We start from the raw sequence: 26207 nt of genomic DNA on the forward strand, positions 1-26207 counted from the left end.
TAGAACAATAAGATCTAATACTTATTATATAAATATATAAACTCAATAAATATATATATATATTATTTAGTTTGTTGATTCATTCCAAAACATTGATTACAGCCAGGGATGTCGTAGACATTCTCTCTAAACTGGTCCTGACTACAAACAGCAACAGAGGTTGGTGTTGAGCGGTTCTTTAAACTTGTATTTTAAACTCTAAGCATTTTAATCTAGTTTATAATCAATAACGCAATGCAACACACTGTATGAATCGTAATATTTCTGCTCTTATGTATGTAATACAAAGTGATATCGACATCAACAGTTTGTAGCCTTATGGCCGCATGCTACTCGTGCAAGTTTGTCATGACCAGCTAGTAGCTAAAGATAGGCTAGCTAATTAGAATTTCAGTTGGCCGTGCCAGGGATTTTGTACAGGTGCTACATGCATCATGTCAGCGTGCCGACGTTTATATTTTTTCTTCCACTTCATTAACTTGTCTGTAGCTCAGACCAGTCAACTTGTTTTTGGTAATCGTGTCCTTCTTTTTATGTACTCTATGAACCCTATCAGCTGCCATGACTGTCGTGATAGGGTTCGAGGGCAGTGCCAATAAAATTGCCGTGGGCATCGTGAGAGATGGGCAAGTACTGTCGAACCCCAGACGCACTTATATCACACCTCCCGGCCAAGGCAAGTGGGATTAATAGATATAATAACTATAGGTAGAAGTGTTTGTGTGCATTTGGGAAACATGTGCGAGTGAATGTGTCCAAACTTTTTAATTGACGGTCGACTCCAAACCCAAGGCTTCCTACCCAGCGAGACAGCCCGACATCACCGTGGCGTTATTCTAACTGTCCTCAAGGAGGCGTTAGAGGAGGCAGGGATGAAACCAGCGGACATTGACTGTGTAGCATACACTAAAGGTAAAGAACTAACTACCATGTTTGAGTTTTTTTTATTTTTCTCAACTATTTTTCCCGGCTCTTATACAAGGTATGTCCTCTCTTGCTTCAGGTCCAGGTATGGGTGCTCCTCTGGTGACAGTGGCCCTGGTGGCTCGTACTGTAGCCCAGCTGTGGGGGAAACCTCTCCTGGGGGTCAACCACTGCATCGGACACATCGAAATGGGCCGCCTCATCACTAAAGCCAACAACCCCACTGTGCTGTATGTTAGTGGGGGAAATACACAGGTCTGGACACTCTCACACACCCATTCACTCTTCAGGACATGTCCACTCAAGAATATTTGCACAAGTAAACCCAGGCTTGAACTTCTTGATTTAAGCTTTTTAAGACTTCATCTTTGACTACCTCTTCATCCAGGTCATAGCATACTCAGAACGACGGTACAGGATATTTGGGGAGACTATTGACATAGCAGTAGGCAACTGCTTAGACAGGTTTGCAAGGGTTATAAAGGTAAATGTAGCTGTCTTTTAATAGAAATACCATTTGAGTTTTTACTGCATAATGCATTTATTTTTATTAAAATAGTCACCATGATGCTCTTGTTTTACTTTTGAGATTTCCAATGACCCCAGTCCAGGGTACAACATTGAGCAGATGGCTAAGAAGTAAGTCAGTCTGCGTGTTGCTTTTCATAACAAGTCCTTTGTACCCACCATATTTTCTTGTTATATGTGTAAGTAAATCAGAGAAAGACATTTATTTTTTCTGTATCCACAGAGGCACACAATATGTAGAACTTCCATACACTGTGAAGGGAATGGATGTGTCCTTTTCTGGAATTTTATCCTTTATTGAGGTAAGATCCATTACAAATAGATGCAGGTCTAAAGTTACACCCAACTTTATTTTCATGCCAACGTAGTATGCCAACTTCTTACCCTCCTTCCAAATGTAAAATATTCTTCACCGCTTATAGACATGTAAGACTCTGTCAGTCACCATTACCAAGGTGGATGGGTATAGTAGATTTAATTGTGTAAATGTCTGTGTTGATATATATATGCTCACTTTGCAGGAGGCTGCCAACAAGATGCTGAGTTCTGGGCAGTGTACAGCAGAAGACCTGTGCTTCTCACTGCAGGTAGGTGCTTTCCAAGGTAAAGGATCACTGCATGACGGTCTGTATTATTATTTTTTACATTGGAAATGGGCTGTTACAGGAACTTACTTTCCCATCCTTGTGTGGTGTTGTAGGAGACCCTGTTTTCCATGCTAGTGGAAATCACAGAGAGGGCTATGGCTCACTGTGGATCCCAAGAGGTGCTCATCGTAGGAGGGGTTGGATGTGAGTAACTCTTCCCCATAGAAGATGAATGGGTTTCCCATGTCACAATGTCTTGGAAACAGACTGCCCCTACAAATTAGTTTGAGGTCTCACATATTAGATGTTTTTCCTGTTGCCCAGTCCTATGAACATATTTGATAATATTGTACTTGAGATTGTTTTGGTTGCACCGTTTCTTGTAAAAATTGTTCCTTGGTTCTAATCACCAACATACTGTTAGAACTATGCACTTCTATTCTTATCAGCTGTACTTCCTATATACACCATTTGTATGTCGCTGTGGACATAAGCATCTGCTGAATGAATGAAATGTCCTCCTGCCATTGTGGAAAGCAGCTGAAACGTGCCATGTCTTGCAGGTAATCTTCGTCTACAAGAGATGATGGGCGTCATGTGCAAGGAGAGAGGGGCAAAGCTCTTTGCCACAGATGAACGGTAAATACAACTTATTAAATCCTATATACTTCAATGTATGAACTGCAGTTAGTTCGTTAACCACGTGATCTTCTTATTGTGCAACAGATTTTGCATTGATAACGGGGCAATGATAGCACAGGCAGGTTGGGAGATGTTTCGATCGGGACAAGTGACTGAACTGTCAGACTCCTGGATCACCCAAAGGTAACTTGCATTTACAAAAATGTGCCTTATAATGTAAAACATTTAAATGAGCAATGCCTTGTTCCTGTGTATGTATCATTTACCAGTTATTGTTAGATTAATCTGGTTTGCTGTCTTCAGATACAGAACAGATGAAGTGGAGGTGACGTGGAGAGATTGATAGCTCAACACGCAGAAACACGCACTTCTCATAGCTGACGTGTCATGAAAGAATGCTGGGAGAAAATTCAAATATTCCAGTTAACGTTGGCTCAGCTGTTGCATGAGCATAGTAATGTAATGGATCCATGAACTGTACTAAGGAGCAAATTACATTGTGTATAGACTTGAGGGGAAATACGTTGTTCTATTCATGCAATGCTGTACATACTTTGATCACTCTGTACTGTAAATGCCAAGCAATACTTGAGTCAAGATCATTCAATTTTATTATGCAATACTGTTCACTTACAATCCTCTTCCACTTCCAGTGTAGTTTTTGTAATTATATATATATATATATTTTATAAATTGAGAACATACCAAGCAAAGTGTGATCCCTTGAGGACTTAAGAGTAACATTCACCCGTTGGGGTACAAAAAAACAAAAAAAACAGCATTCAGATTAGACATTGGTCAGGTGCATTCTTATTGTGCTGCTGACTGCACCTGTATGTAAACTGGAGACATGTTACAAGTCCCTTGTATAAAATGACTGTGAAATGAAAGCAGGTACAAGACATTTTCAAATGTGTGCTAAACAAAAAAATCAGTCTGGTAAAGTGGGCATACAGGGGATTGGTCACAACGGATTAGAAAGTGCTTGATTGACCACTCGCATACAGAACCAACAACAAAAAAGATAAAACTGCAGTTCATTACAATAAAATGACAGCTCTTCAAAGATTTGTTTGTTTAAAAAAAGACCAGCTCTGTACAACGTTAAAATAATTGTTGCGCAGGGATAGGGAGATCCAAATCCACTTCATTAAGGCAGGCTTCTTGTAAGGCGTTAGAAAAGTCCCTAGGTGTTTCCTCGAGGAGTTAGTCCAAAGTGTCTCAGTGTGGCTTTGTGTTTAAAGACAACCTGAGAGAAGTGTGCATGTGTGAAAAAGGTGTGTGTGTGTGTGTGTGTGTGTGTACAAGTACCCCCCGGGTTAGGCTGGGTGCTCCAGGGAGTTCTTAAACCAGACAACCTTTTTCGGATCTGAAATAAAAACAAGAACACTTCTGTAAATACCCCTTCCCCCTTTGCATGAGCATCTACTTCAAGCTTTAAAGTTGGATCTCAGTTTCAAAATCAGGGTACAGATGCATCAAATTTAACTAAATTCCCAAACTGAATGTAATCACTCACCTTGCTTCCGTTTATTGCAAATAGTGTTCCACTCTAAAGAGACGGAAAGAAGAGCCATTAGAAGTCATCATTCAGTTTGATAAGAACCAAGGGACGCTCCACTGCAACAATGATCTGACCTCACACACACAAATGCTTTAAAGTTGCAATTCACAACATTTTACAGCAAAGAGGACTTTGGGTTTAGAGAAATCTGTTCCTGTACCTTGACTGTGGTATTTTAGGGCCTCTACAAGATGGCGACAGCTGAGCAGCAGCTTCCCGTTGCCCTCTTCTTCATCCGGACACTGGCCAATGGTGATCATGTTAGTGGCTGGAACAAGCATGTCACTACCGTACTGGATTGTTAGAAGAGCCTCCTCTGCTGGCTCGCTGTCATCTGAGGGCTGTGACAGCTCTGTGGGGCCAGGAACACATCCGGACCCCTCTGAGGCTTGGAGGACCTCACTGATGAAACTTAGTCCCCACTGGTTCTGTAGCAGAACCCCGATGGCAGGACGGTCGTCCTCGAGGGCACCGCCTGCAGCTCCAGCCTTCACCTTGGAGGCGTAGCTAACGGCTGGCTGTAGTTTGGCTGGGCTGTCTTGCACTGGGAAAGCAGGGGGAGGCTTCAGCAGTGACAGGCTGTTCTCCACCCACCTCTCCTTGGAGCTCTGTTTTGGTGGCCGGTCAGCCACCCTCCCTGCCCCTCTGAGGCCTTCTCTGCGTGGGCCACGGCCTTTGTGCTGCTGGGCCCTACGCTCTCTGTCTCTTCGAAAGGTATGTGCGTGGGTGGGTCCATTCAAGCTGCCCTCAATGGCCCCAGGTGATGTCTGGCGGGGCTGCTGGTCAACTCCAATGGAGCAACCTCCTCCACCTCCACAGTTGCCTGACCCAGGGGATAGGCGACGGTTGCGAATGTGAGGTTCTGGGTTGGTGGTGGACACAAGGACAGCTGGATCACACAAGTTGTCGGACTCGCACGCCATGTTGCTGGCCGCCCATGTTCCTGATAAACAAGAATAACAATTTGATTAACCACATGATACAATTCAATTGTGCTCAAGTCACAGTTTAAGGACTTCTTTCAATGGGACAATTCATTTAAACACCTTGAATAATAATCTCATGTTTAAGCACTTGGATCCGTTTCTCAATCTCCACTACATGAGCTGATGGGCATCTTACCAGGAACACAATAATAATGCGTGTAATAATGCGTTCTAGGAAAATACCAGGACAAAAATTCCGTTTATAGTCTAGGATTGGAAAGTTTAGTCATTCACATTTTATTGTTCAGCTGATTTCGTTACTCAACTAGACACATTCCTAACCTGGGACGGCTTCTAGACACTTCTAGAAGATTATGGAAGCTAGCTCAGTCGTCTTCAAATGCTTTGCCCGCCCTGGTGGCCTCCCTAACAAGCAGGCTAGTTTCAATACCCATAGTGCGTCAAATGTCCAACTGCCATTTATCAAGATAAGAAAGCACATGTCAGTACTGTATTCACAAAATCCCTACCATTACCTAAATACCGATTTAGTTGGTTGTTACTTAACTAGTCTAGTTAGCTAGGTGCTATTACAGTTACCCAACACCTGCAACGTGTTACAGAATCAGCTACAGCTAGCACTAGCTTGCTAAAGCTACCGCACTTAATGATAGAAACTCGATGATTTAGCTCGACGAGGACAGCTAGCAATCCCAGTTAGCTAGCTCTAGCTGCTGTCACAAACGAATAAAGTAGACTAGCTACCACAAATGAAACGATAAATTACCTGATACGGGCAGAAAGCACATCTACACCACGGAAATTAGTCTCGCCCTCAAAGTGACAGCAAAAAAATTCCAGCTAGCTTGCTAGCAAAGCAAGTTTTATAACTCCCTACTTAGGACAGTAACTACGTTAGCTAGCCTAGTAGCTAGCCAGCTAGAGGTGAAATAGAACGTCTCAGTAACGTTAGCTAGCCTAGCTGCGTTTGTCAACGCATTTGATTGGAATGCTACCTTGACAACATGTTTTTAAAGCAGGTATTCACATTGAAAATGTTCTATAAGTGTTTACAACTTACCCGTTTTAATATGCATATCTCTTCGTTTTAGTGTAATGTTGAAAAGGAACCGTTAGATAACTTTTTGTTTACAGCGGCGTTGAGCTGTCGTGTGTTGATGAGTCTCGAGTGGCTACACGGAAGCAAGCAACAGTCAGTGGAGCCGGCTGGACTGGGAGTGGAAGTGACCGTTAAGACTGCCGGATATTGAAGCGCGAAGATGAGAGGGATAGCAAATCGAATCGTTTTATCCGCTGTCAAACCCACGGGACTGAAAATACTTATGCAAATTATTTTAAATACATTCTAAGTTATGGTGCCAAAACACAGTAGACCTCGTAGTTTACGCATCGGCACAATATTTTATATATCAGCCCAATGAGAACGGATGTAGAATTTTTTCTTCTAAGATTGTTTTAAACATGTACTAAAAACTAGGTCACCCGTTCCAGTATATTCTCACCTCGCTTTCTGTCCATGATGCTCTCTTTATTTCTCTCTGGCCACTTGTCCTCTCTGTTCCTCCAATCAATACTGCTGTCCGAGGGATGGGGCTCTTTCTGCTTGCTTTTTGGCCTTTGCCTTCGACATTGACGGGTCTGACGTCTTGGTCTCCTCCCCGTTGTGTCCTCATCCTTCCGTACCTCATCCTTCCGTACCTCACCATCCATCGTCTCACCGGCGCACATAACAAGCTCATGCCGTGTCCTGACCTCTGTGTCTTTCTTATTGTATCTTCTTTCCTTTCTCCAGGAGCCCCAGGTCTTCCATTGAGGATCCTCTCGTGCAATGTCCCTGTCCCACACATTGTTCGTCTCCATCCACCTGCCCCTGGTCCGAAACGGCGTACCTCTGGTTTCAACCCACCTTTGATGTTCCTGTGACTCGTCATCTCTGTGATCAAACCAGTTCTCTCTGTTCGGTCTCTTGTTCGGTGTCTCACCTCTACCATTGATCTTCTCACTTTGGCCTCTCTGCTCCTGTGTCTGGCTGTCAGGGATGCTGTTCTCTCTTTCTCGCTCAATGGCGTCCCTCTCATGAGTCTTTATCTCCTCTTGAGGTCCTTCCTTTGTATTGCACTGGTATTGATGCTTGTCTTTCCCCTGCCATGGTTGGGAATCTTGCTTAAGCTTAGCTTGAGCATTGCTCTCAATCTTTGTGGATGTTTCTGTGCAGGAGTTAGCTGTTTCTATGTGTTGTATTTGTGTTTCCATACAATCGGAAGCCCTTTGGTATTCCTGGTTCTGGCCTTTAATTCCAGTGGCATCCTCTTGATCTGAAAGACAAAATATAAATAATCAAGATTGCTTATCCTCACACAGCATACCCGGTGTCAAAATAAGTATTGCTCTCACTCGTCTTGAATGTAGTTGGCTTTCTCTACAATAACACACGTCAGTGTCCCTGTTTAACTCAAATGGTATTCACAGTGATACCTTTTGTTTTATTTCTCCTTTTTCTGCTCTGTTTTTCTCTCTCCTGTTCTTCCTCATGCCTGGCTTTGTTGAAGTGGTCCACAGAGTCAGTGCTTTTCACCTTGGAAGTCTTGTTGACATCATCATTGTCTAGCTCTTGATCTCTCCTCCCAATTCCAATCCCCATTGTCATGAGTTCTATGGAAATCAGTTCAGTCTGTCTTTGACATATCCCTCCCTCCATATTATCCATACATCCATGTCCTGAGTACAACTTGGCTTTACTTTGCTTGGATGTCCCTCCACCTTCCTCCTGCAACAAATGAGCCCCCTCACAACATTCCACCTTCATCCCATTCTCCTTGACAGTAGTCTTACTTGTATCTCTGATGTCATTGGCCCTCTCCCTATCACCCCTGTCTTCAGTCTCCACAGACAGTGCCAGATCCCTCGCAGTATTGTCAGACACCTGGCAGTGTTGCATGTGTTTGATATGATAGGCTGCCCGGAGGCGTTTCAAAATGAGCTCTCTGCGTTCGTTCTGAGAGTCGGCATGGCAAAAAAACCTTCTGGGGTTATAAAATGGGTGTCTTATTGGAGGCCGGAGGTTAAGTTGTTCAATAGCCCGGTTACTGTCAGCTTTAAACCATGGTAAGAATGTCTTTACGGTGCACATCTTCCTTTCTCTCTCTCTTTGTCTTTCCTTTCTTCGCTCTGCCTTGCATTCCTTGTAACTGGAAACATACTTCATTCCCTTCATTTTCCTCTTTGCCAGCCTTCTTTGGTTATCCAAGAGTAACGTAGTGCATTGCTCTTGAGACGCCCGGAATTTCTCAAACTTGACATCAATGACAGATTTGCAGATTGACTGGTGTACTATACAGGAGCTCACTTTGTCTTCCAATAACTCGAACGCTTTCTCTGGGTCAAGATCCTTCCACTCTTCACTACATGCTAAATATTTGAGAAAATAGAATATAATCAATGGTCTACCCAAGGACTATCATACAATAAGTCAAACATATTTAGACAGGACAGTTTTAGAAAAGAAAGTTTGTTTTGATTGCCTTCTCAGTTTAACACAATTGACACCTTGAACATTAAAACTCATCACTCGACAGCACTGAACCCAGATTTACAGAAACATACTCACCAGTTGTGTATTTAGGACCGTGCCATAGGATGGACAATTCAGCTTCCTTGTCTTCATATCTCTGATCTCTGACTCTTATGGACTCCCTCTCACCCCTTAGCCAATGGTAGTCCCTTAAATCCACCATTAGGCTTTGTTCTAGGTCTATGAGGGTGGAATAAGTTAAGCACAAGGTGTGTAGCTCCAGCTGATGAAGCCTTCTTAAACAGTAATCGTCCACATGGCATAAGACGCTATCATGACCAGCTGTCAAAGCCTGGTTATAATTAGAGATGAAGAGGATATCTGAGGATATTCTAGGCTGAAATACTGTGAAGGTTGGGTTCATTAGATTTCCAGCAGGTTGGTTTTCATGACTGTCAGCTGCCTGATATGGGATCAGAGGTTGGTCAATAGGATAGATGTCTTCATCCAGACTGGTGTCACCCGAGGTCAGGTCAGGATCATTGCTTGAGCCATCCGAGGCCTTTTCCAGTGCCAAGGTAGTGTGCCATTCAGGGTCCAGCCACTCCACAGCTGATAGGTCAATGTCAAAGTCAGAGTTCACAGAATCCTCACTAGAACCAAAGAGTAATGAAGAACAAGATAATGTATTCAATCTTAGTTCTTTGCTAAAACCCATTACAGCAATGGTATTATGTTCATCTTCCGAGACAATGTTTGTCTCATTTGTTTTCTTCAAAAGAAATAAAGAGTCCTTTGTTACATCTTCTGTGGAAGGCCCAAAGTTCATAGCAATTCCATCATTTTTAACTTTGCCATTACTTTCTGGTAGACACTCACTTGAGTTTACATAAGATTTATCCTTGCTGTGATATACCTCAGTGTACTCCTTGCTGGACTGAACCACAGGTGTCTTTAAGACCTTCTTTGTCTCATTCATTTTGTTCAAAAGGGCTAAGGAATCCTCCATTTCATCTTTAGTGGATTGGGACACTTTAGCGGATGGCCTAAAGGTCAGGTCAAGATCTTTGCTTCTGCTTGATGAGGGCTCTGCCACTAGCAGGGTAGAGTACTGTTCAGGGTCCAGCCACTCCACAGCTGATAGATCAATATCAAAGTCTGGGGTCCGATAGTCCTCTATTGAACCCATCATATCAAGGTCCACATTTTGAACTATGCAGTTACCTTCTGGGATCATTTCATTTGACACTGAATCCATGTTGTTTTTGGTGTCTTGAAACAGCTGACAGGTAACCTTAGTACACTTGACGGCAGGTGTCTCAGGGACACTCTTCAGCTTACGTTACTATGTTCACAGATTCCTCATGGGCTTTCATTGGTTTCATAGCTAGTGTGGCTTGCTGAAAGGCTGTCTTCGCAAGCTGTAAGGGAAAATTAACATTTAACGTTACCTTGTTTTCACTGACAACAGAAAGTTTGATTCGAAAAAATGTTTTTACAATGAATACTGTAATTTATAATTTAGAGACAATACTTAACGACAGGTCATATGCGACATTATTTATAGCTAAAAAGAAAACGTATTCAATGTAACAAGGTTGAGCAAACTGTCGGCGACTATATGCTACTATTTAGCTAGTCTACTGTACTGTAGGCCTACAGTAGCGTTTTGAAATGTGGTTAGTTGTCACCGCTAACTGCTGTAGCTCAATAGCTAAATAATCACCACTTGTCTCCTCCGTTACTTTGTCAACGTCCATACATTTGCAATCTGATGAACATGTTTGAAATTGAAGAATGGCAACGAAATATTTAGAAACTAAGTAGCCAATATCTTTGCAATTTCCACCTTCCTACTAAAAATGGTTTAATATGATCATGGTTACATTCATGTTTATATTCGAAGTTAACCTAAATGATGTAGCATATGTAACCCAGGGTTACAGGGCACAAACTTATTCATGTTAAAATACAATTATTTAAAACAAATATAGATCTATATATAGAGTATTATAACAAATAACATGTGTCATCTTCTCAAAAGTGATGCAAAATATGTTATTAATTTATTGAATAAACCAGATTAAAAGCAGGAAAGGAGGAGCCTCGTGCTCTCGCTCTCAGAGAAAAAAAGTACTGAATCAGACGAGAAATAAAGATTAACAGTTAGGGTGAATTCGGGTAATCTGGGACATATTGGGTAGACCTAATGTGGGACACCTAAACTCCAGTGTTTTTATCCTGCTGACAACGTGCAGTCCACAGCAGGGATGTCATGTGACAACATTTCAAGTTAAAATACAATTCTTTATAACAAATAACTCTATATACAGCCTGATATAACGAATACATAACATGTGTCATCTTCTCAATAGTGATACCAAATATTGCATTAATTTATTGAATAAACCAGAGGCGGGAGTAGCCTCGTGCTGAGTAGCCTACTGAAACAGGCGAGAGAAATAGAGATAGGCCTACGTTAGGCTAGCCTACTGAAAACAAACAAAGACGAACATATTAACTGATTTATTTCCTTTAATTGTATTGAAGAGACATAAGTTGTTTTCCTAACAATAGTTGTGTTCCTAACGTCAAATCCTTCAGTCTAAATATTATCTAGTTAATTCACAAAAAATTGAACTTCCCCTATTTCTAGATGCGTTGTGTATAGGCTTATGACGATGCCATAGTCCAGGTCTATTTGGTGAAATTTGACAGCAGTCCACCATGCCTGGATAGAGCAGAACAAGAGCGCATAACAACCTCCATCACCAGGTGAGTGATCTGTTCCTGCTGCCCATACCTGACCGGCGAGTTACGGCCATGGCTGTCCTATGAATGAATGAAAATGGGGACTTGAAAGGAGCTGAAAATCTCAAAGGGTTTAGAGTTTTATCACACTGTCTATCCAAGCAGAAATTAAAGCTAAATATTAATCTGTTGTCCTTTATGCTGTAGCCTATCCAATTAGTTAATAATTAATCTGTATTATTATGCTTACGGTGAATCTTGTTGTAGGCTTACTCGCAAATTGCTCTGGGATGGAGGCACTGCCCCTGTTAGACGCACACACAGAGCCATCAGAAAAGTGACATACACTGTGTGGGATACACACAGGATACACAACAGGAGAGATGGTGTGAACACTAACCTGCCATTGTCAGAGGGACCAGCATGGGCCTTTGTCTGGACCTGGGCCTTGGCTGCGCAAGGCTTTGTTTTATACATTAAAACACACTGCTTATCAAACCTTACACCCATTCAAACTCTGTTCAAATGTGTCTAGCTAGCTGTACCAGCGTTGACGTGACGTGCTTTAATTACTAAAACCAAAATACTTACCGTTACAGTTATTTCACATCCGGGTGACTGGTCAGGCCTTGCTCTAACGCTAACAACAATTTGACAAAACCATTGCAGATTGAGCTACAACACCAAAGTAAACTTAGTAAACTGATAGACACGGAATCTTAGGTTATTACGGTGATTAAGATATACCTTGTATTTCCAATGGCAATGGCTTCAACCTGGACTGGCCTAGTAGCCTGTCAGCAGGAAACATCACCATGTTACATACCCATCGAAACTAATCCTGTCATTGTACCATGGCCACTTAATTTCCAGTCCATTCATAACGGCAGTCTGATAACGTACTGTTTTCTTTGTGTTCAGAAATAATGTTTTGAACAAATTGCTAATATATGTTTGACAATATATCCTACCTTTCTTACTCTCTTTGGCATCTTGGTTGCTTAGATTCAATATTTATTTTCACAAAACATTAAACGCGACACGTGCCGTTCCACGCTAACGTCACATTATGCGCGACTTCCACAATCCGACTTAATAAGACAATCAATTGATAATGCGTAAATTGTTGTACTTTCAAAAACTGACTTCACCTTCACAAACCCCGTAATAACATAACACCACTACAGAACAATACAACTATATGCAAATAGATCAGCACTACGTGTAAGAACGAAATGTTTAATGTGAGTCAGTCATGATTTTAATTTTAAAATAAAACTATCAAAATGTAAGGCTGGATTATATTCTATAAATGCTGTAAATCCAAACACTTTATAAAATAAATACTTAAGAAAATGTTTTCAGTAGCAATATTGGTGGTCAACCACTTATACATTCTTCACTATGTGAGTGCGCACATGCCTCTTAAGCCGAGTTGACGTAGAGAAGCACTTTTTGCAGAACAAACAAGAGTATGGCCGCTCCCCTGTGTGCGTCCTCAAGTGCATGGTCAGGTCTGAAGAACATCTGAAGCGCCTTTCACAGTAGGAGCAAGGATATGGCCTCTCTCCCGTGTGTATACGCCTGTGGAGAAGCAACTCTCCAGAAGTTAGGAATGTCTTCCCGCACTGAGAACACTGGTGTGGTCTTTCTCCGGTGTGCATCAGATTGTGCCTGATCAGCGAAGTGGACTTGGCAAACCTCTTGCTGCAGTATTTACAAGAAAAGGGTCTCTCCCCCGTGTGAGTGTTCAGGTGTTCGCTCTGGGCTCGCTTGGTTTTGAAGCTTTTCGGACACTGAGGGCAGGGGTACGGTCTATGGTCGCTGTGACTGCGCTGGTGTCTCACCAGCTCTCCGTGCGTGAGAAAAGTCTTCTGACACACCGTGCATAGATATGGTCTCTCTCCTGTGTGTATCCTCTCATGTCTGGTCAAGCCCGCCAACTGTGTAAAGCTCTTCTCGCAGTAGGAGCACTGGAAGGGCCGCTGACCGTTGTGGATCAGCATGTGTCTGTTCAGTATCTGAAGTTGAGTGAAGCTCTTGTCACACTCGGTGCACGGGTACGGCCGCTCCTTGGTGTGGATCTGTTTGTGCTTGTTCAGTAGCCACACGTGCGTGAAGCTCTTGCCGCACTCGCAGGGGAAAGGCCTCTCTCCTGTGTGTTTCATCTGGTGTCTCCTCAGGTCCGACGGCCGACCGTAGATCTTGTCGCACTGGGAGCACTTGTACTGGCGCTTCACGACGTGGGTTTGCCTGTGCCTCAGTCTCTCCAGTATGGTTCCGAAGCACTCCCCACATTTCTGGCACTTGTATTGGCCTCCGCCACTCCCTTTACTGTCTGTCGTCACCTCTTCCTCCGTCGACTCTAACGGGGGATCGCAAGTCTCGCAGCACACTGTTCTCTCAAAGTGGAGCTTCAGTAGCCCCATCTGAGTGAAGCCCTTGCCACACTGAGGGCACAAAAACGGCCGTTCTCCTGTGTGAATACGTTGGTGTCTCCTGAGATCCCAAGAGTTCTTGAAACCCTTGTTACATTCCTGGCAGGTGTATGGTCGTTCCCCTGTGTGAATGCGCTGGTGTCTGGTCACGTCAGAAGCACGGGTGAACGTCTTGCCACACTCATAACACATATGGGCATCTGGTCTGGCATGAATGGGAAAAGGCTTGGGAAATTCTGGCCGCTGGACCCTCTTCCTGGATGGCTCTTGCTGGTCTTCAGCCTTTTGGAGTTTGTTGTACTCCTCAGGGTGACTACGTTCAATGTGCTGAAGAAGGAGGGACTCCTGCATGTGGAAGAATGGACACTGAGAGCAGGCAAATACCTGAGAGGACATCTCAACTGTGTGACCTGAGTAAAAAAACAAATAAAAAGGATTAGGTTAAGTAATAGTTTAAGAGGTGGATACAAGTCATTAACCTCCCTTGTACAAGCAAAGATCAATTGATTTAAGTTTGAACAATATTAAACTTCAATTAAACTCTTGATAGAAAAGTACAGCCAACTAGTTTGTGGTTAATCATGTATAAATCCTATATCCATTGTTGTTAGGAGTAGAGGTACTGTAGTTTTATATATAATCACAATTAAATATTTGTTTTACATTTACCTTGAGTACCCAAGTCCTCCAAACATTTATGGTGCTGCAGAAGAGATTTGAGATCCTCTGATTGTGAGAGGGCTTGAATGCACTCATCCAAGACAGATGGGGCTGAGCTGAGCCAGGATACAGTCTGTGTAAAAATGCAGAAATACTTTATCTTTGTGGCACATTTTCTTCACCAACTAATGCAAATTGTTTGTATAGAAGGATTGATGTGTTTGTATTGATACCTGCCCGAGGTCTGGTACAGGCAGAAGCTTCTCCAGTCGGGACAAAAACTCCCACACAAGGAGCTGCATGTCTTTGTCATAGCTAACTCCATATTCTGTTGGAAATACCTCCTGTAAATGAGAGAAAGAGGACTGAAACGTCAGTAATTAAAAAACATTTGATATGTAGTTACTCATGGGTCATATAATCCTGATTATGACAGCATCAGCCATTGGTAAGCAATGGAGATGAGAGTTAACAGTACACACTGACCTGGTAAAAGTGCTCTCTCTCTGCTGGGTCTTTAAGCAGGGTCTGGACCAGCTCCAGGAAAATGGCCTCTTCTGCATCCACCTCTGCATCTCCACTCTGGAGGAGATACTCAGATTACTATCCCCTTTACACCTGTAAATGTAATCCTCCTGGTTTGCCTGATTCATTCACACAGCTGACTGCCATGTACACTGTGAACGTGTAAATACATAGGAGACATGTTTAATTGGGTACTGTCAAATGTTAGATACAATATTATCACTCACTCCTGTGTGTCCAGGGGGACGTATTCTGTCCAAGTGGGGTTGAATGAAATGAATGTCAGATGTTTGTTCGGCAGCACATAAGTCTAGGATCATCTATCAAAAGACCAACAGAATCTCCAGTCAAGTTTAAACCAATCATTTTAAAATGAGTACACATGGCTTCGCTATGTAAATGTATTCTTATTTATTTTGTATTTATTTTATTGATCTCTCCCAGACAGTGTTTGAAGCCACATTCCCTTACCCTTGTCCGCAGTCGCAGAAGAAGCTTGGCCCTTTGCTTTGTGTCCAACAGGTCTGGAACGGTTTCAGTTACTAAAGTAACAAACTCATCGAGCTTCTCATAGTCCATCACGTCTCTCCTCTGCGCAACTTGCCACATGGCTGCTGAGACTAGCCGTAGAGGTGGTATCAGTAGACGCAAAGATGATAATGGGAGAAACACATCTGCGGTGCAAGAAAATAAGACACCATTTGCCTAGCTCTTCTTCATCTACATTCAATAATTAAGTGGCATTAGAATAGGTTTGATACAGTCTTTGCAATACTTGTGGCAATGCCTGGGCATTTTATAGTTTCACGACAAACCTGCTGGTGCCCTTTCCTTACGATGAAGTTTGCCTCTAGCACTACATGATGGCACATATAGCGTTAAACATGTATTGATCCACCATTTAGTGACCCTAATATTTCAATCTAACTAGCTCTAACGCGTTAGCTAGCAAAGTTAGCTAGAGCTAACATTGCTATGAGATAGACAACAGTCGGTTTTGCTGGCTAGCATTAGTGCTAGCATAACGTTGCTGTTTCTTAAAGCTACACACCTGTGTTTTCCAGTTTATTTGTCGTGGCACATGTTTCCATCATGTTGACAACAGACGGTGCAATCAAAAATAGTTTCGTCCTCGATTGAGCAGTGTGTAGGAAAATAACTTTGGCGGAGCTTCCTGTATAATGTGCTTTATGCTACTAGTACTGAGATGTAGCCAAGATATTGTGCCACCTACTGTTGATTGCATACACTGCATGTAAGTATGTGGAGAATTGAGGTTGTCAAACCAATATAGAGCTATACTGACTTCCTAATTATAGTCCAGTCATTTTAAGCCAAAATGGGGGTCAACCTAGGTCAAATTGCAACAGAAGCAAAATCAGCTAATTTTGTATCCTCAATATGTCAGGATAAAACGCCCCAAAGAATCTCATTAGGGGAAAGTTTAGAAAAAGAACATATATAACATATCTATTACTTAACTGATATCAGTTAAATGAATTACTCTATTAAACAGTACTCGATGGTACACATACCCACTGAGCCACAGAGGGTTCCTGCAAAGTGATTTTCTACAAAAGTGTATTTGCTCTTATGACACTACTAAATGCCAAAGGACAATGTATGTTTTGTTTTTGCGAATGCCAAGTTATTAAAACAGAACAGAATACTCTGCCTTCTAAATCATACTTACAAAACGAGTGAAAGTTTGCTGAAGGATTTCTAAGAACTAATTCACTAAATACAGTGACGATAAGTAGACTTTTGTTGAATACTTATTTATTTATGCAACACGGTTCAATATTAAACATAAATGTACAGCTTACCAATAGGGGTGGGAATCGTTTGGTACCTCACAATTTGATTCTTGGGGGTCACAATTAGATTTTTAATCAAATTTGGATTCAATATATGCTTACATTTTTGTTGTTTTTAATTGATTTTTGAAATTTGTGAATTGATAGAAGACTGAATGTATCAATGTAAAGTGGCTAGTGAGAAATGTATCACCGTCCATTCAGAAGCCTGATGGCCCTTGGATAGAAACTGTTGTCCAATCACAACATGACGGAGGTGGTGGAGGCAGTGGACCCCCAGCAGCTTGTTGTTGGAGGAGTAGTCGTCAGACATGAGGAGGGAGGGGGTGAAGAGCCTGTCCAGGTGGTCGGACACACAGCTGCCCCAATCTGGAGCAGCACCAGGCATACATGTACTTCAGAGCCCCGTTCCTCTTCCAGTTCTTCCTGGCAGAGATGGCCGACCACACAAAGGTCACAGAGATAAATAAATCACTGACACAAGGGAAATACAAGCACTCATAGATGAATGCTTCCTAGTCTCGTATTTAGACCTATCTAGCCTTCCCCTACAAGTGTGTGTGTGTGTGGGGGGGGGGGGTTGACCCCCCTAATTAAGACTTTGGACTCCCCCCCCCAAACAGGTAAAAACAACAGATGGGGGGGTCGATCGTTCTTGCAATCGTAAATATTACTTTACGCCCTGAAGAAGAAGTTGACTCCCTCAATTATCATCAATCTACGTTTAACAAAAGTATATCTTTACGGACACATTGGATATTTGAACATACTTTTATTTCTGTCTGATATATCTGTCCCACTTTCATGTACAACATGAATTCAGTTAATGTACAGTAATATTATGGTCCCAAAAGTGGCTGAATCTGAGTTCACAGTATCCGTGTTCTCTGACTGCTCTGTCTGGAGCAGAGACCCTAAGAAGACTTTCTTCACTACACACTTTATCTATTGGGTTACGTTCAATATACGTTTGATTATTTAGATTTCAATGTATTTAATAAGTCATCTAGGTTAGTCGGTTTACTACAGGTATATCCTACACACGTCCTTCTACCAACAGCGATGCCCCCCCCCCCCGAAACTTCCGGAAGACTTGGGATGACTGCACACACATTCAATAATTTGAGCACAATTTATCGAAATGTATTCCACTCACAAAACAGATATCTTATAAATATATGTAACAACGAGCTTGATTTAGTAAAAACTTACAGCCTGGTTTTGTGACTTCCTTAGCAATGCAGCTAGCTAACTAGCTCAATGATTGCTAGGCCTACTTCCAAAACTGAAGGAAGAAACTATTAACTCAAGCAGCTTACCATTTAAGGCACTACGAAGTACATGAAAAAGAAAAACGCGATGTCAAATATCACAAACAGCCAAAAATCAAACCAGTAGGAGTGTTTAGGTAAGAATACCAAAGCTCCATTTGATTTAAATCTCTCTTCTGTTCCCATGTCACGCGCCGCTGATATGAGAAACGAGAAAATTCTGTTTTCCGGTGTTGTGCCAAGGAATTTATCCCAGCCAGGATTTCGATCACCTGGCCGCGGGAGCGCGCGTGCACTCAGAGAAGCGGAGTTTCACTGCTGCACTTCGAATTCACCTCATAAATAGAACAAATAGCGACGTGGAAGACTCGACAGGGTCCATAGTAACAAAGGACTTGTGTATCTGTAGGCTACATGAATACGTTTTTGTCTGCGACGTGTGAATTGTTTAATGCGTCGTTTAGTATTGTGGATTAATCGACAGTGTTTTCCAAAGTTCCCTATTTGCCATGCACCTTACATAGGCCATGCACCTTACATAGGCCGACTGATAAACCTATCTATGTGACTCGACATTACTGTTTGCAGGTTTATTAAGAATATTATTTCCTTTAATCTAGGCCACCTCCATATGTCCATTCTCAGCATGTGTGGTCTAACACGGATGCCCCGTCTTTGCCAACCCTTCCCTCCCTGCCCTGAGCCCTCTAACGTGATTTCTGTTTAAAACACCCTATGGCAGGGGCGTCGTTAGACCCTTCTTACTGGGGCACCCCCAGTATTAATCTGCAGTGCCCCGGTAAAATCTAAAGTTTGAGTTGTAGCGCTGTGTGATTTCCAAAATCACTGTATTTTCATTTGTTTATTCTTTTTGAAATTGTACTATTTATGATGTCAAATATGTTTAAAATGTTATATTTCAAAATATATGTTTAACAGTTAAAAAGGTTAATGATTGATAATCTCAGAAAAAATCTACGCAGTATCCCAATCAATGCTTGGAAAATTACAGCGGTTTAACTGAAAACACAAACCGATGTAAGCAGAATTCCATGTTAGCGCACTCATCTGAGCTTGCCAAATAGCCACTGCAGCGCGCACACAGAAGTCCAGGTGTCGGACTCAGGACACCTGACACAATTGAGGTAGGCTAAGAAAACATTACAAAACTAAAGACAGTTTCTAAATGATAGGCCTACCGATCATCTTATTTTGACTAAAACATAAAAATAATATTACATGAAGCTAAAAAAAACTATTTGTGCTCAAATGAATGAAATAAAAATTTGGGCGCCCTCATTACCTATTGATGTTCTTGCCAAAGTTGATATCAAACTTGCGTCCCTGAACTGTTGTATAGTTGGTTAAGCAACAGGAGTTTCTATAGCCGAGTAGTGCATTGTGCGCATAACGCTTGGAAGAAAAATAAGGGATATGAATAGGGGCCTGTGCCCCAGTAGTTTTATGTCTAACAACGCCCCTGCCCTACGGCTTTTCAAATAACCGCTTTGTTCACCTGTCTACCATACAGTATGAGTTATAGAAGGGATATACTTATCAGGTGAAAAAACGGCCTGATATAATGTGTATCCCCTCTGTAACTTTTGCTAGAAAAGAGCAGACATCTCCTTATTATCTCAGGTTGTTCATTATGACCAAAAGAACACAGAAAATAACACACCTGATGGCAAGACAGACCCTTTGCATGTTAGGAGAGGGGGTACACATTATCCTTATCCACACGTCGCCTTAATGTAACAGACAAATAAATGTATTTAAGTAGATAAATGAGTCCCTTGTTACTGGAAACCCTGTCGAGTCTTCCATGTCGCTATTTGTTCCATTTAAGAGGTGAATTCGAAGTGCAGCAGTTAAACTCTGCTTCTCTAAGTGCCCGCACGCTCCCGCGGCCAGGGGATACAAATCCTGGCGGGGATAAGTGCCTTGGCACCACGCCTTGTGGAAAATTGCTGCCTCTTGCAGGTCGGGATTACATTGCAAGTCAGGGAATCAATGCACGGTATAAACCTGTAAATATCGCCATAAGAGTTATTCCCCACCACTATGTGCCAGAGACAGAACAAATATATTTGATCTCATACATTTACTGTAATTTGCCATCACACAATCAAAGCTCCATAGATTTTTTGGCCAACAAACGTAAAAAATGACAGGACTCATGTTATGTATGTTCATGTGACACCAAATACCATTTATTAGGGCTTTACAAAGACTACAAAATCCTCCAGATGATTTAAATCGCGGTCTCTGTCTATTTACACGTATGTTACATACAAATGTACAAAATATAAAACATTTAAAGACAAATGTTTCACCCAAAAAAGAAATTCTTCTCTTAAAGTAGTAAATGCTATGTTTCAACTGAGATGTAATTGCAATTAGGTGGAAAATATGTCACTTTGTTAACACAATGACACACTGTCAGGAGATGTGAAAACTTTTGGTTAACTAGGCAACTGATATTTTGTACGAGGGGAGCGAGATTTAAAGGTGCACGTAATAAACTGGATGTACAATTAATGATTGTACCTCTTTTTCTAGCGGGGAAAAGCCATATCCGGCAAACTGTATGTGTCAGGATCTAAATTGAGGTCGAAACCCTGGTACTGAATAAAGTTAACTACCACATTGTAAACAGAAGGCTAACAAGATTGCATGCAAAAAATTACCGATTCTGTTTTAGTAGTATGTTAACAGTAAGAGCTGATGCTGGAAAGACACTTACCTAAAGAATATGAAGGGACTACTTTAATGACCTGAGGTTGTAACATTGTATGCACACCGGTAGGTTGTTGATTGGTTAAATTGACCAGTAGCACCAGTTAGTTGTTTAACATAGCATGAGAGCAAGCAAACAGTACCTCAGATTAGATTAACAAAATACCACAATTGTATTATGTTGGGGACAACTCTCAATATGAATATGTGGAGCAATGTAAAAAGGGAATATTACAATTGAATACATAAACAAAATAATAGAATGCACCAAAAGAGGGAATACTACGATGACAAATTTGTCATGACTGAAAAAAAATTGCTCCCAATGATCAGTGATTTAGTGAACATTTTATACTGAGTAAAAAAAAGTCTCATACTGTACATTGATGCCTTCTGCATAGGCAATAACAACCAATCATCACAAGACATACACCTGTTTCTGACAGTGTGTTGGTTTTTTGCATTTCTCTTTTGTTTTTTTCTTCTCAGATTTGCAAAGTACAATAATTCTCAGCGAGTTTAAGCATAATGTTACATTGACAGGGCAGAATGCATCTTTGATTCACTGTGCAAGACTTGTATATATTTACAACCCTCCCCATCTCTCAATAACTGTGCAAACCAACCCACTCATTAACAAAGGAAGGACAATTAAAATCCAAAATGGCTTCCTTCCCAACTCACATTTACATAAAAGTAAAAGTCTCCTTTCAAAGTACCCCCTTAGAAAGCTTAAAACATGCTCCTTAGGCTACAAAACCAAAAGGGTTAGGTTGTGCTCATTTCAGTTCAAGTGAACCCAGCTCAACTGGGTCAAAGCAATAACAACTAAAAAACACCCACCCCCTTTTGACCTTTTTTGTTTAGTTTACAATTGGTCAGTCTTACTTTTGAACACAGCATACTGTTTACACCCATACGCTTGTAAATTAGCACTGTCAGAAACAAATAAAAAAGATTGTTTCGGGAAAACATGGACTTCACCACGAATTGCAGAAGGTTGTATATCAGGTAGTCTCCAGAAAAACGTTTCCTATTTCACACAAGAGTAAGCACCTACTTAGAAGACAGGGGACACTTTGTTCAAGCTGTTGCGTAGCAGGAACTGGATGTCTTGTCACTGAGCAACATCATATCCTCTCAGGATGGCAGATGGGAGCCAAGGCTAGAGTAGTAACACACCCACCCTCTCACAGAGCTTTTCACATTTAAGGCAGTGAGAAAGCACCAGGCTTGTTCCCTTCTCCATGTGGTCCTTGGACTGGACTGGCTAGTCCTCAGTGTAAGTAGCCATATGTTGTTAGAAGGGCTTGAAGGAGTGAATGACAGATCAGCCAGTGTGATAAGCTGAAACAGGGCTAAAACAAAGCCGAGAGCCTCCATTGGCAATAAGTTGTTTGTGTGTTAACGGATGTCAAGTGTGTGCATTCTGGCAGTAAATCAAACGGGAATATTGGCACTTGTCCATAGGTTTCACAGTAGCAGTTTGGCCTGGCCACACACACAATGCGCTTTTTGTGCTTGTTGACGAGCGAGGTGGTAGGGGTCTTGGCAGTGCTGGTAAACCCAGGACAAGTTTAGGCACACGACCAGCACCGCATGGCTCAAACTGAGGTCAGGGTTGGGCAAAAGGGTGCATGCCTGTCTTTTTATATCTGTTTAGCACCTCAGATAACAAAAAAACTATTTGTTCCCCTGTAAACATCTGCAGACAATTCAATTGTATTAAAACTAAATAATACAAAAGAAAAATTCCAGTTTTATTGTGAAAACTACTACAGACTCTATTCTCCTCATCACTCTAAACTGTGAAGCCACCATTTTGAGGGTGCTTTTCTCCAGTTGAGGGATGGAGGGACTGTGTACAAACACCAAGCACAAATGAAACCAGCTTCATTTGAATCAAGTCCGATAGGACTATCACTTGTATCCGACACCTCCGCTCTACACACACACGCGTTACTCTGTGCCTGTTAGGGGGTGTCTGGATCTGGCTGAGGTGCCAAATTAGGAAGTGCTCCATCCTTTCGATCACAGTCCTCTCCCAGAGTTCCCGGCGTCTAGAGCGCTGACTCCAGCGAGGAGTCCAGGTGGTCGTCATGGTGACTGGTGCTGTCGCTGTCACAGCTCTGGGCGCTGGAGTAGTTAGCTGCTTCCTGTAGCCTCATCAGCATGTTCATCTGGAAACAGAATCAGAATTAGAATCAGAATTGTGTTCAAAAACAAGGAATTTACTTTGGTGGGCAGGTGCATACAGTAAACATAATAAACATATTGAATCCTAAAATGTTAAAGTGTGTGTGCTATCCTTAAATATACAATATTGAAATGTAGAAAAATGTACAACATTTTTTTGAACAACACAAACACATGCAAGATAAACATACACACACACACACACACACACACACATATGGGTTATAATAATAATGACACCTCATCCCGCTCAGCATTTCTGTACCAAGGGACTGACTCACAGATGAACCGACAAAATACACCTTACTTAGAGGACCACTTATGTCCAACTCTTCTCTGCTGCACTGACCACTGCACCAATCCCCTTTGTATGCAGGTTCATAAACAGTTTAAATGCAACATTGAGTGTGTGGCCCTTTATGTCACTCGATGGCACAGTGATCGTAATGGTCCTGGTGGGCCTATTTGAGGATGACTGACCATGACTAGCCAGCCTTGCACACTGATTATATAGTGAAGAAGATTAATTATCCCCACAGTGAGTGAGAGGGAGGAGAGAGAGAGAGAGAGAGAGAGAGAGAGAGAGAGAGAGAGAGAGAGAGAGAGAGAGAGAGAGAGAGAGAGAGAGAGAGAGAGAGAGAGAGAGAGAGAGAGAAAGAAAGAAAGAGAGAAATACCATTACCATTTTCTCCCCAGGTTATCACAGCCAGTATGGAATTAAAGTGTACTCAGCCAAATAACGAGTTGCTGAGATGTTAGAACTAAAATGATTGTGTGTGTACAGTGTGTTTTTGCCCCAGCCCTGCAACGCTCCATTTACTCTCTGTTACTTAATTTGTTACGTTTTCAGTCCCTGTTATCTTTGGAAACTAGCTACCACCCTCACTCGATACCGTCGTAAAATCATCAAGGTAATTCACCTAGGGAAAAACACTTAACGTTATGAAGCATGACACCTTATTAGTTACTGTCACATTGGTTTATAGGTTCGGTGTAGGTGTGGTAAGTTTGGTTTCAGTTTGTAAAATCACATTACTAGGTCTTACCAGAGGGTCCCCCTCGGTGTCGCTCTGTGACACCTGCTTGGAGGAGCCTCCCTCCTTGGACGAGCTGGAGCCGTCGTAGCCCACGTCCTCCGGACGCAGCTGCAGCAGGGATTGGCCGTCCTGCTGCAGACAGGCAGAACTCCAGGGGTAGGTGTCATTCACCCACTTAGAAGGGTCCTCCCACGCCGCCCTTTTACCGTACAGCTGCGGACCAATGAGAAAGGAGTTAGGCGGACGCGCGGTTGTTGACACGTATACTATAGAGACGTATGCAGATGAACCAATATCAAAGTTGTGCAATGACACCTCTATCTACACTTCCAGCACTTCATGTGCCCTTTGACCTCTGTCTGGACCCACCTGAAGCCCCTCCCGCACGGCTTCCAGCAAGTAGGGAACTAGGGAGTAGTTCCACAGGTCGGTGAACCACACCCGGGAGCCCTCAGCATCCATGGGACATGACAGGAAGAGCCTGGGACCTGAAACAGCCACACATACAGACATCAACAAGCCTGAAGAAGCACAGCCCAAAGAATGGAACTATTTTGAGAGATGGGACAAAAGTGTGTGCATGTCAGTGAGAGGCATGTCATGTCTGTGTGTGTGTCTGTGTGTATGTGTGCACACTTGTGTGTGTGTGCGATCAGCTGACCGATGGTGACGTCAGAGGAGCTGTGGGCCTCCAGGAAGGTGTTGAGGTGCTGCCAGGTCTTGGGGATCCAGTCGATGATCTTGATGAGGTCGTTGCTGCGGGTGTTCCTGTCAATCTCCGTCTCGATCAGCTTCCTCCGCAGGAAACGGCCCAGGAAGCCTTTCACAGGCTCAGTGTGGTTGGCACACAGCACCCACCTGGTGGCCACACAGGGGAATGACAACAGGTGGGTCAGAGTTGTAGACTAAAGTTTGCGGAGGACTTTGGAGATACTGAGATGATTGATACACTTTCTATTCTTCTATCTTTGTAGGACGAGCCTTTTAAATGTACAAATATCTGGGAGTCAGGTGGCTGAGCGGTGAGGGAGTCGGGCTAGTAATCAGAAGGTTGCCGGATTGATTTCCCGCTGTGCCAAATGACGTTGTGTCCTTGGGCAAGGCACTTCACCCTACTTGCCTCTGGGGGAATGTCCCTGTACTCCCTGTACTTACTGTAAGTCGCTCCGGATAACAACGTCTGCTAAATGACTAAATGTAAATGTAATCTTTGAAGATGTAGTCCTGGAAATATATAAATATGTGTAGTAGTCCTATTAATATTCAGATATATTTGAAGGAGTGGTCCTACACATCATGCCTATGTGTCTTTCACAACATCCCCCAGACAGCAATGCCAGCATCAGAGGCTGGGTGACATTAGGTTTCCATGGTATTTCATGCCGTCATAATGAGATGAGATCCACAGGAATCATTTCCTTTGGATGTCCTTTTGAGTGGGGACATTTGATAAATGAATGTCAGAGTGAATTAACTTAATTCCTTCACACGCCTAATGACAAATAGGTATGTTGAGTCAAAAAAGCTTTCTTGCAGCGTTAAGTGCGTTATGATTCAATCAGGTCCAATTAACACAGCTCATTATCCAAGTTAATTACTGTGCTCTCTGGTGAAGAACTAATTACTGCTACGATTAAATATGCAATATCAAACTGACAGATCAGTACCGGTATTCTAGAATGCATTTAACAGAAAGGTGAGGTGTTGCAAATATATTTTATTTAAGTTTTATTTAACCTTTATTTAACCAGGCAAAGATCATAAAGAACAATTTTTTTACAGTGATGGCCTGGAATAGGATAGCCTATTTATTTATTTATATATATATATATATATATATATATATATCAAAGAAAGGAATGGCCTTGGTAATTCTTCTGTTAAAATATTATATTATCTGTAGAGATTTCTATGGAGGGTTAGTAGATGTTGCTGAGGCTCCACAAACCTGAAGTTGTGGTGCAGCTCCAGGTTGGGGGAGGAGGACACCCCCTGATTCATCGTCCCGATCACATATGGGCTTGAGGAGGGAAGCAGACAGCACAACAAGCAAGTCAATTATCTCGACGG

At 42.3% G+C, this 26207-nt stretch overlaps 4 protein-coding genes and 1 long non-coding RNA gene across 12 annotated transcripts in view; 1 reads left to right on the top strand and 4 right to left on the bottom strand.

The window, feature by feature from the left end:
* The first annotated feature begins 116 nt into the window (after positions 1-116).
* On the top strand, positions 117-3747 carry osgep (O-sialoglycoprotein endopeptidase). The gene is made up of 12 exons (XM_084701286.1): positions 117-159; positions 557-676; positions 793-912; positions 1004-1179; positions 1313-1408; positions 1514-1563; positions 1676-1754; positions 1974-2039; positions 2153-2243; positions 2603-2678; positions 2766-2864; positions 2985-3747. The coding sequence occupies exons 2-12, from the start codon at positions 562-564 to the stop codon at positions 3022-3024; spliced, it is 1008 nt and encodes a 335-aa protein (XP_084557412.1). The 5' UTR covers positions 117-159; positions 557-561; the 3' UTR covers positions 3025-3747.
* Positions 3275-10606, bottom strand: LOC146276590 (uncharacterized). 5 transcript variants are annotated; one of them, XM_084701279.1, is made up of 8 exons: positions 10430-10597; positions 8800-10124; positions 7668-8600; positions 6695-7507; positions 5514-5644; positions 4406-5188; positions 4201-4233; positions 3275-4050 (listed from the first exon to the last, which is right to left on the bottom strand). In XM_084701279.1, the coding sequence occupies exons 6-8, from the start codon at positions 5166-5168 to the stop codon at positions 4001-4003; spliced, it is 846 nt and encodes a 281-aa protein (XP_084557405.1). In that variant the 5' UTR covers positions 5169-5188; positions 5514-5644; positions 6695-7507; positions 7668-8600; positions 8800-10124; positions 10430-10597; the 3' UTR covers positions 3275-4000. The 5 variants fall into 5 exon arrangements, with proteins under 5 accessions (XP_084557405.1, XP_084557403.1, XP_084557402.1 ...); XM_084701277.1 differs by lacking the exon at positions 5514-5644 and having other exon boundaries at positions 10466-10606; XM_084701276.1 differs by lacking the exon at positions 5514-5644.
* Positions 10607-10746: 140 nt separating this feature from the next.
* On the bottom strand, positions 10747-16437 carry LOC146276591 (uncharacterized). 4 transcript variants are annotated; one of them, XM_084701284.1, is made up of 10 exons: positions 16129-16436; positions 15549-15751; positions 15305-15397; positions 15039-15134; positions 14786-14896; positions 14562-14685; positions 12877-14302; positions 11705-11759; positions 11507-11535; positions 10747-11434 (listed from the first exon to the last, which is right to left on the bottom strand). In XM_084701284.1, the coding sequence occupies exons 1-10, from the start codon at positions 16169-16171 to the stop codon at positions 11401-11403; spliced, it is 2214 nt and encodes a 737-aa protein (XP_084557410.1). In that variant the 5' UTR covers positions 16172-16436; the 3' UTR covers positions 10747-11400. The 4 variants fall into 4 exon arrangements, with proteins under 4 accessions (XP_084557410.1, XP_084557408.1, XP_084557407.1 ...); XM_084701282.1 differs by lacking the exon at positions 11507-11535 and having other exon boundaries at positions 11728-11759; positions 16129-16431; XM_084701281.1 differs by having other exon boundaries at positions 11039-11535; positions 16129-16415.
* Positions 16438-16839: 402 nt separating this feature from the next.
* LOC146276592 (uncharacterized) lies at positions 16840-18549 on the bottom strand. Its single transcript, XR_014762483.1, has 2 exons — positions 18214-18549; positions 16840-17320 (listed from the first exon to the last, which is right to left on the bottom strand). It is a non-coding gene; the product is annotated as an uncharacterized LOC146276592 (long non-coding RNA).
* A 4094-nt stretch (positions 18550-22643) lies between these two features.
* The window catches only part of nav3 (neuron navigator 3), a 129514-nt gene continuing 125950 nt past the window's right edge, over positions 22644-26207 (bottom strand). Inside the window, exons 38-42 of the mRNA XM_084701270.1 lie at positions 26086-26157; positions 24799-24995; positions 24507-24625; positions 24147-24350; positions 22644-23084 (exon numbers count right to left, since the gene is read on the bottom strand). Coding sequence (XP_084557396.1) covers positions 22965-23084; positions 24147-24350; positions 24507-24625; positions 24799-24995; positions 26086-26157 — 712 coding nt within the window. The 3' untranslated portion in view covers positions 22644-22964. The remainder of the gene's footprint in view (positions 23085-24146; positions 24351-24506; positions 24626-24798; positions 24996-26085; positions 26158-26207) is intronic.

The sequence above is a fragment of the Hypomesus nipponensis genome, chromosome 7 (genome assembly GCF_054491055.1).
Source record: "Hypomesus nipponensis isolate SF chromosome 7, ASM5449105v1, whole genome shotgun sequence".
Lineage (NCBI taxonomy): Eukaryota > Metazoa > Chordata > Actinopteri > Osmeriformes > Osmeridae > Hypomesus > Hypomesus nipponensis.

Coding starts and splice junctions, on each gene's coding strand:
- osgep (XM_084701286.1), top strand. CDS start 562: ATGACTGTCGTGATAGGGTTCGAGGGCAGTGCCAATAAAATTGCCGTG. Junction 913..1,003: donor CTGTGTAGCATACACTAAAG/GTAAAGAACTAA, acceptor CTCTTGCTTCAG/GTCCAGGTATGGGTGCTCCT. Junction 1,564..1,675: donor ATTGAGCAGATGGCTAAGAA/GTAAGTCAGTCT, acceptor CTGTATCCACAG/AGGCACACAATATGTAGAAC.
- LOC146276590 (XM_084701277.1), bottom strand. CDS start 9,961: ATGGATTCAGTGTCAAATGAAATGATCCCAGAAGGTAACTGCATAGTT. Junction 7,508..7,667: donor AAGGAGAAATAAAACAAAAG/GTATCACTGTGA, acceptor TTTGTCTTTCAG/ATCAAGAGGATGCCACTGGA. Junction 4,051..4,200: donor TTGCAATAAACGGAAGCAAG/GTGAGTGATTAC, acceptor TTTTTATTTCAG/ATCCGAAAAAGGTTGTCTGG.
- LOC146276591 (XM_084701281.1), bottom strand. CDS start 16,171: ATGATGGAAACATGTGCCACGACAAATAAACTGGAAAACACAG. Junction 15,135..15,304: donor GTCCCCCTGGACACACAGGA/GTGAGTGATAAT, acceptor TATCTCCTCCAG/AGTGGAGATGCAGAGGTGGA. Junction 11,536..11,704: donor AGCCTACAACAAGATTCACC/GTAAGCATAATA, acceptor ATTCATTCATAG/GACAGCCATGGCCGTAACTC.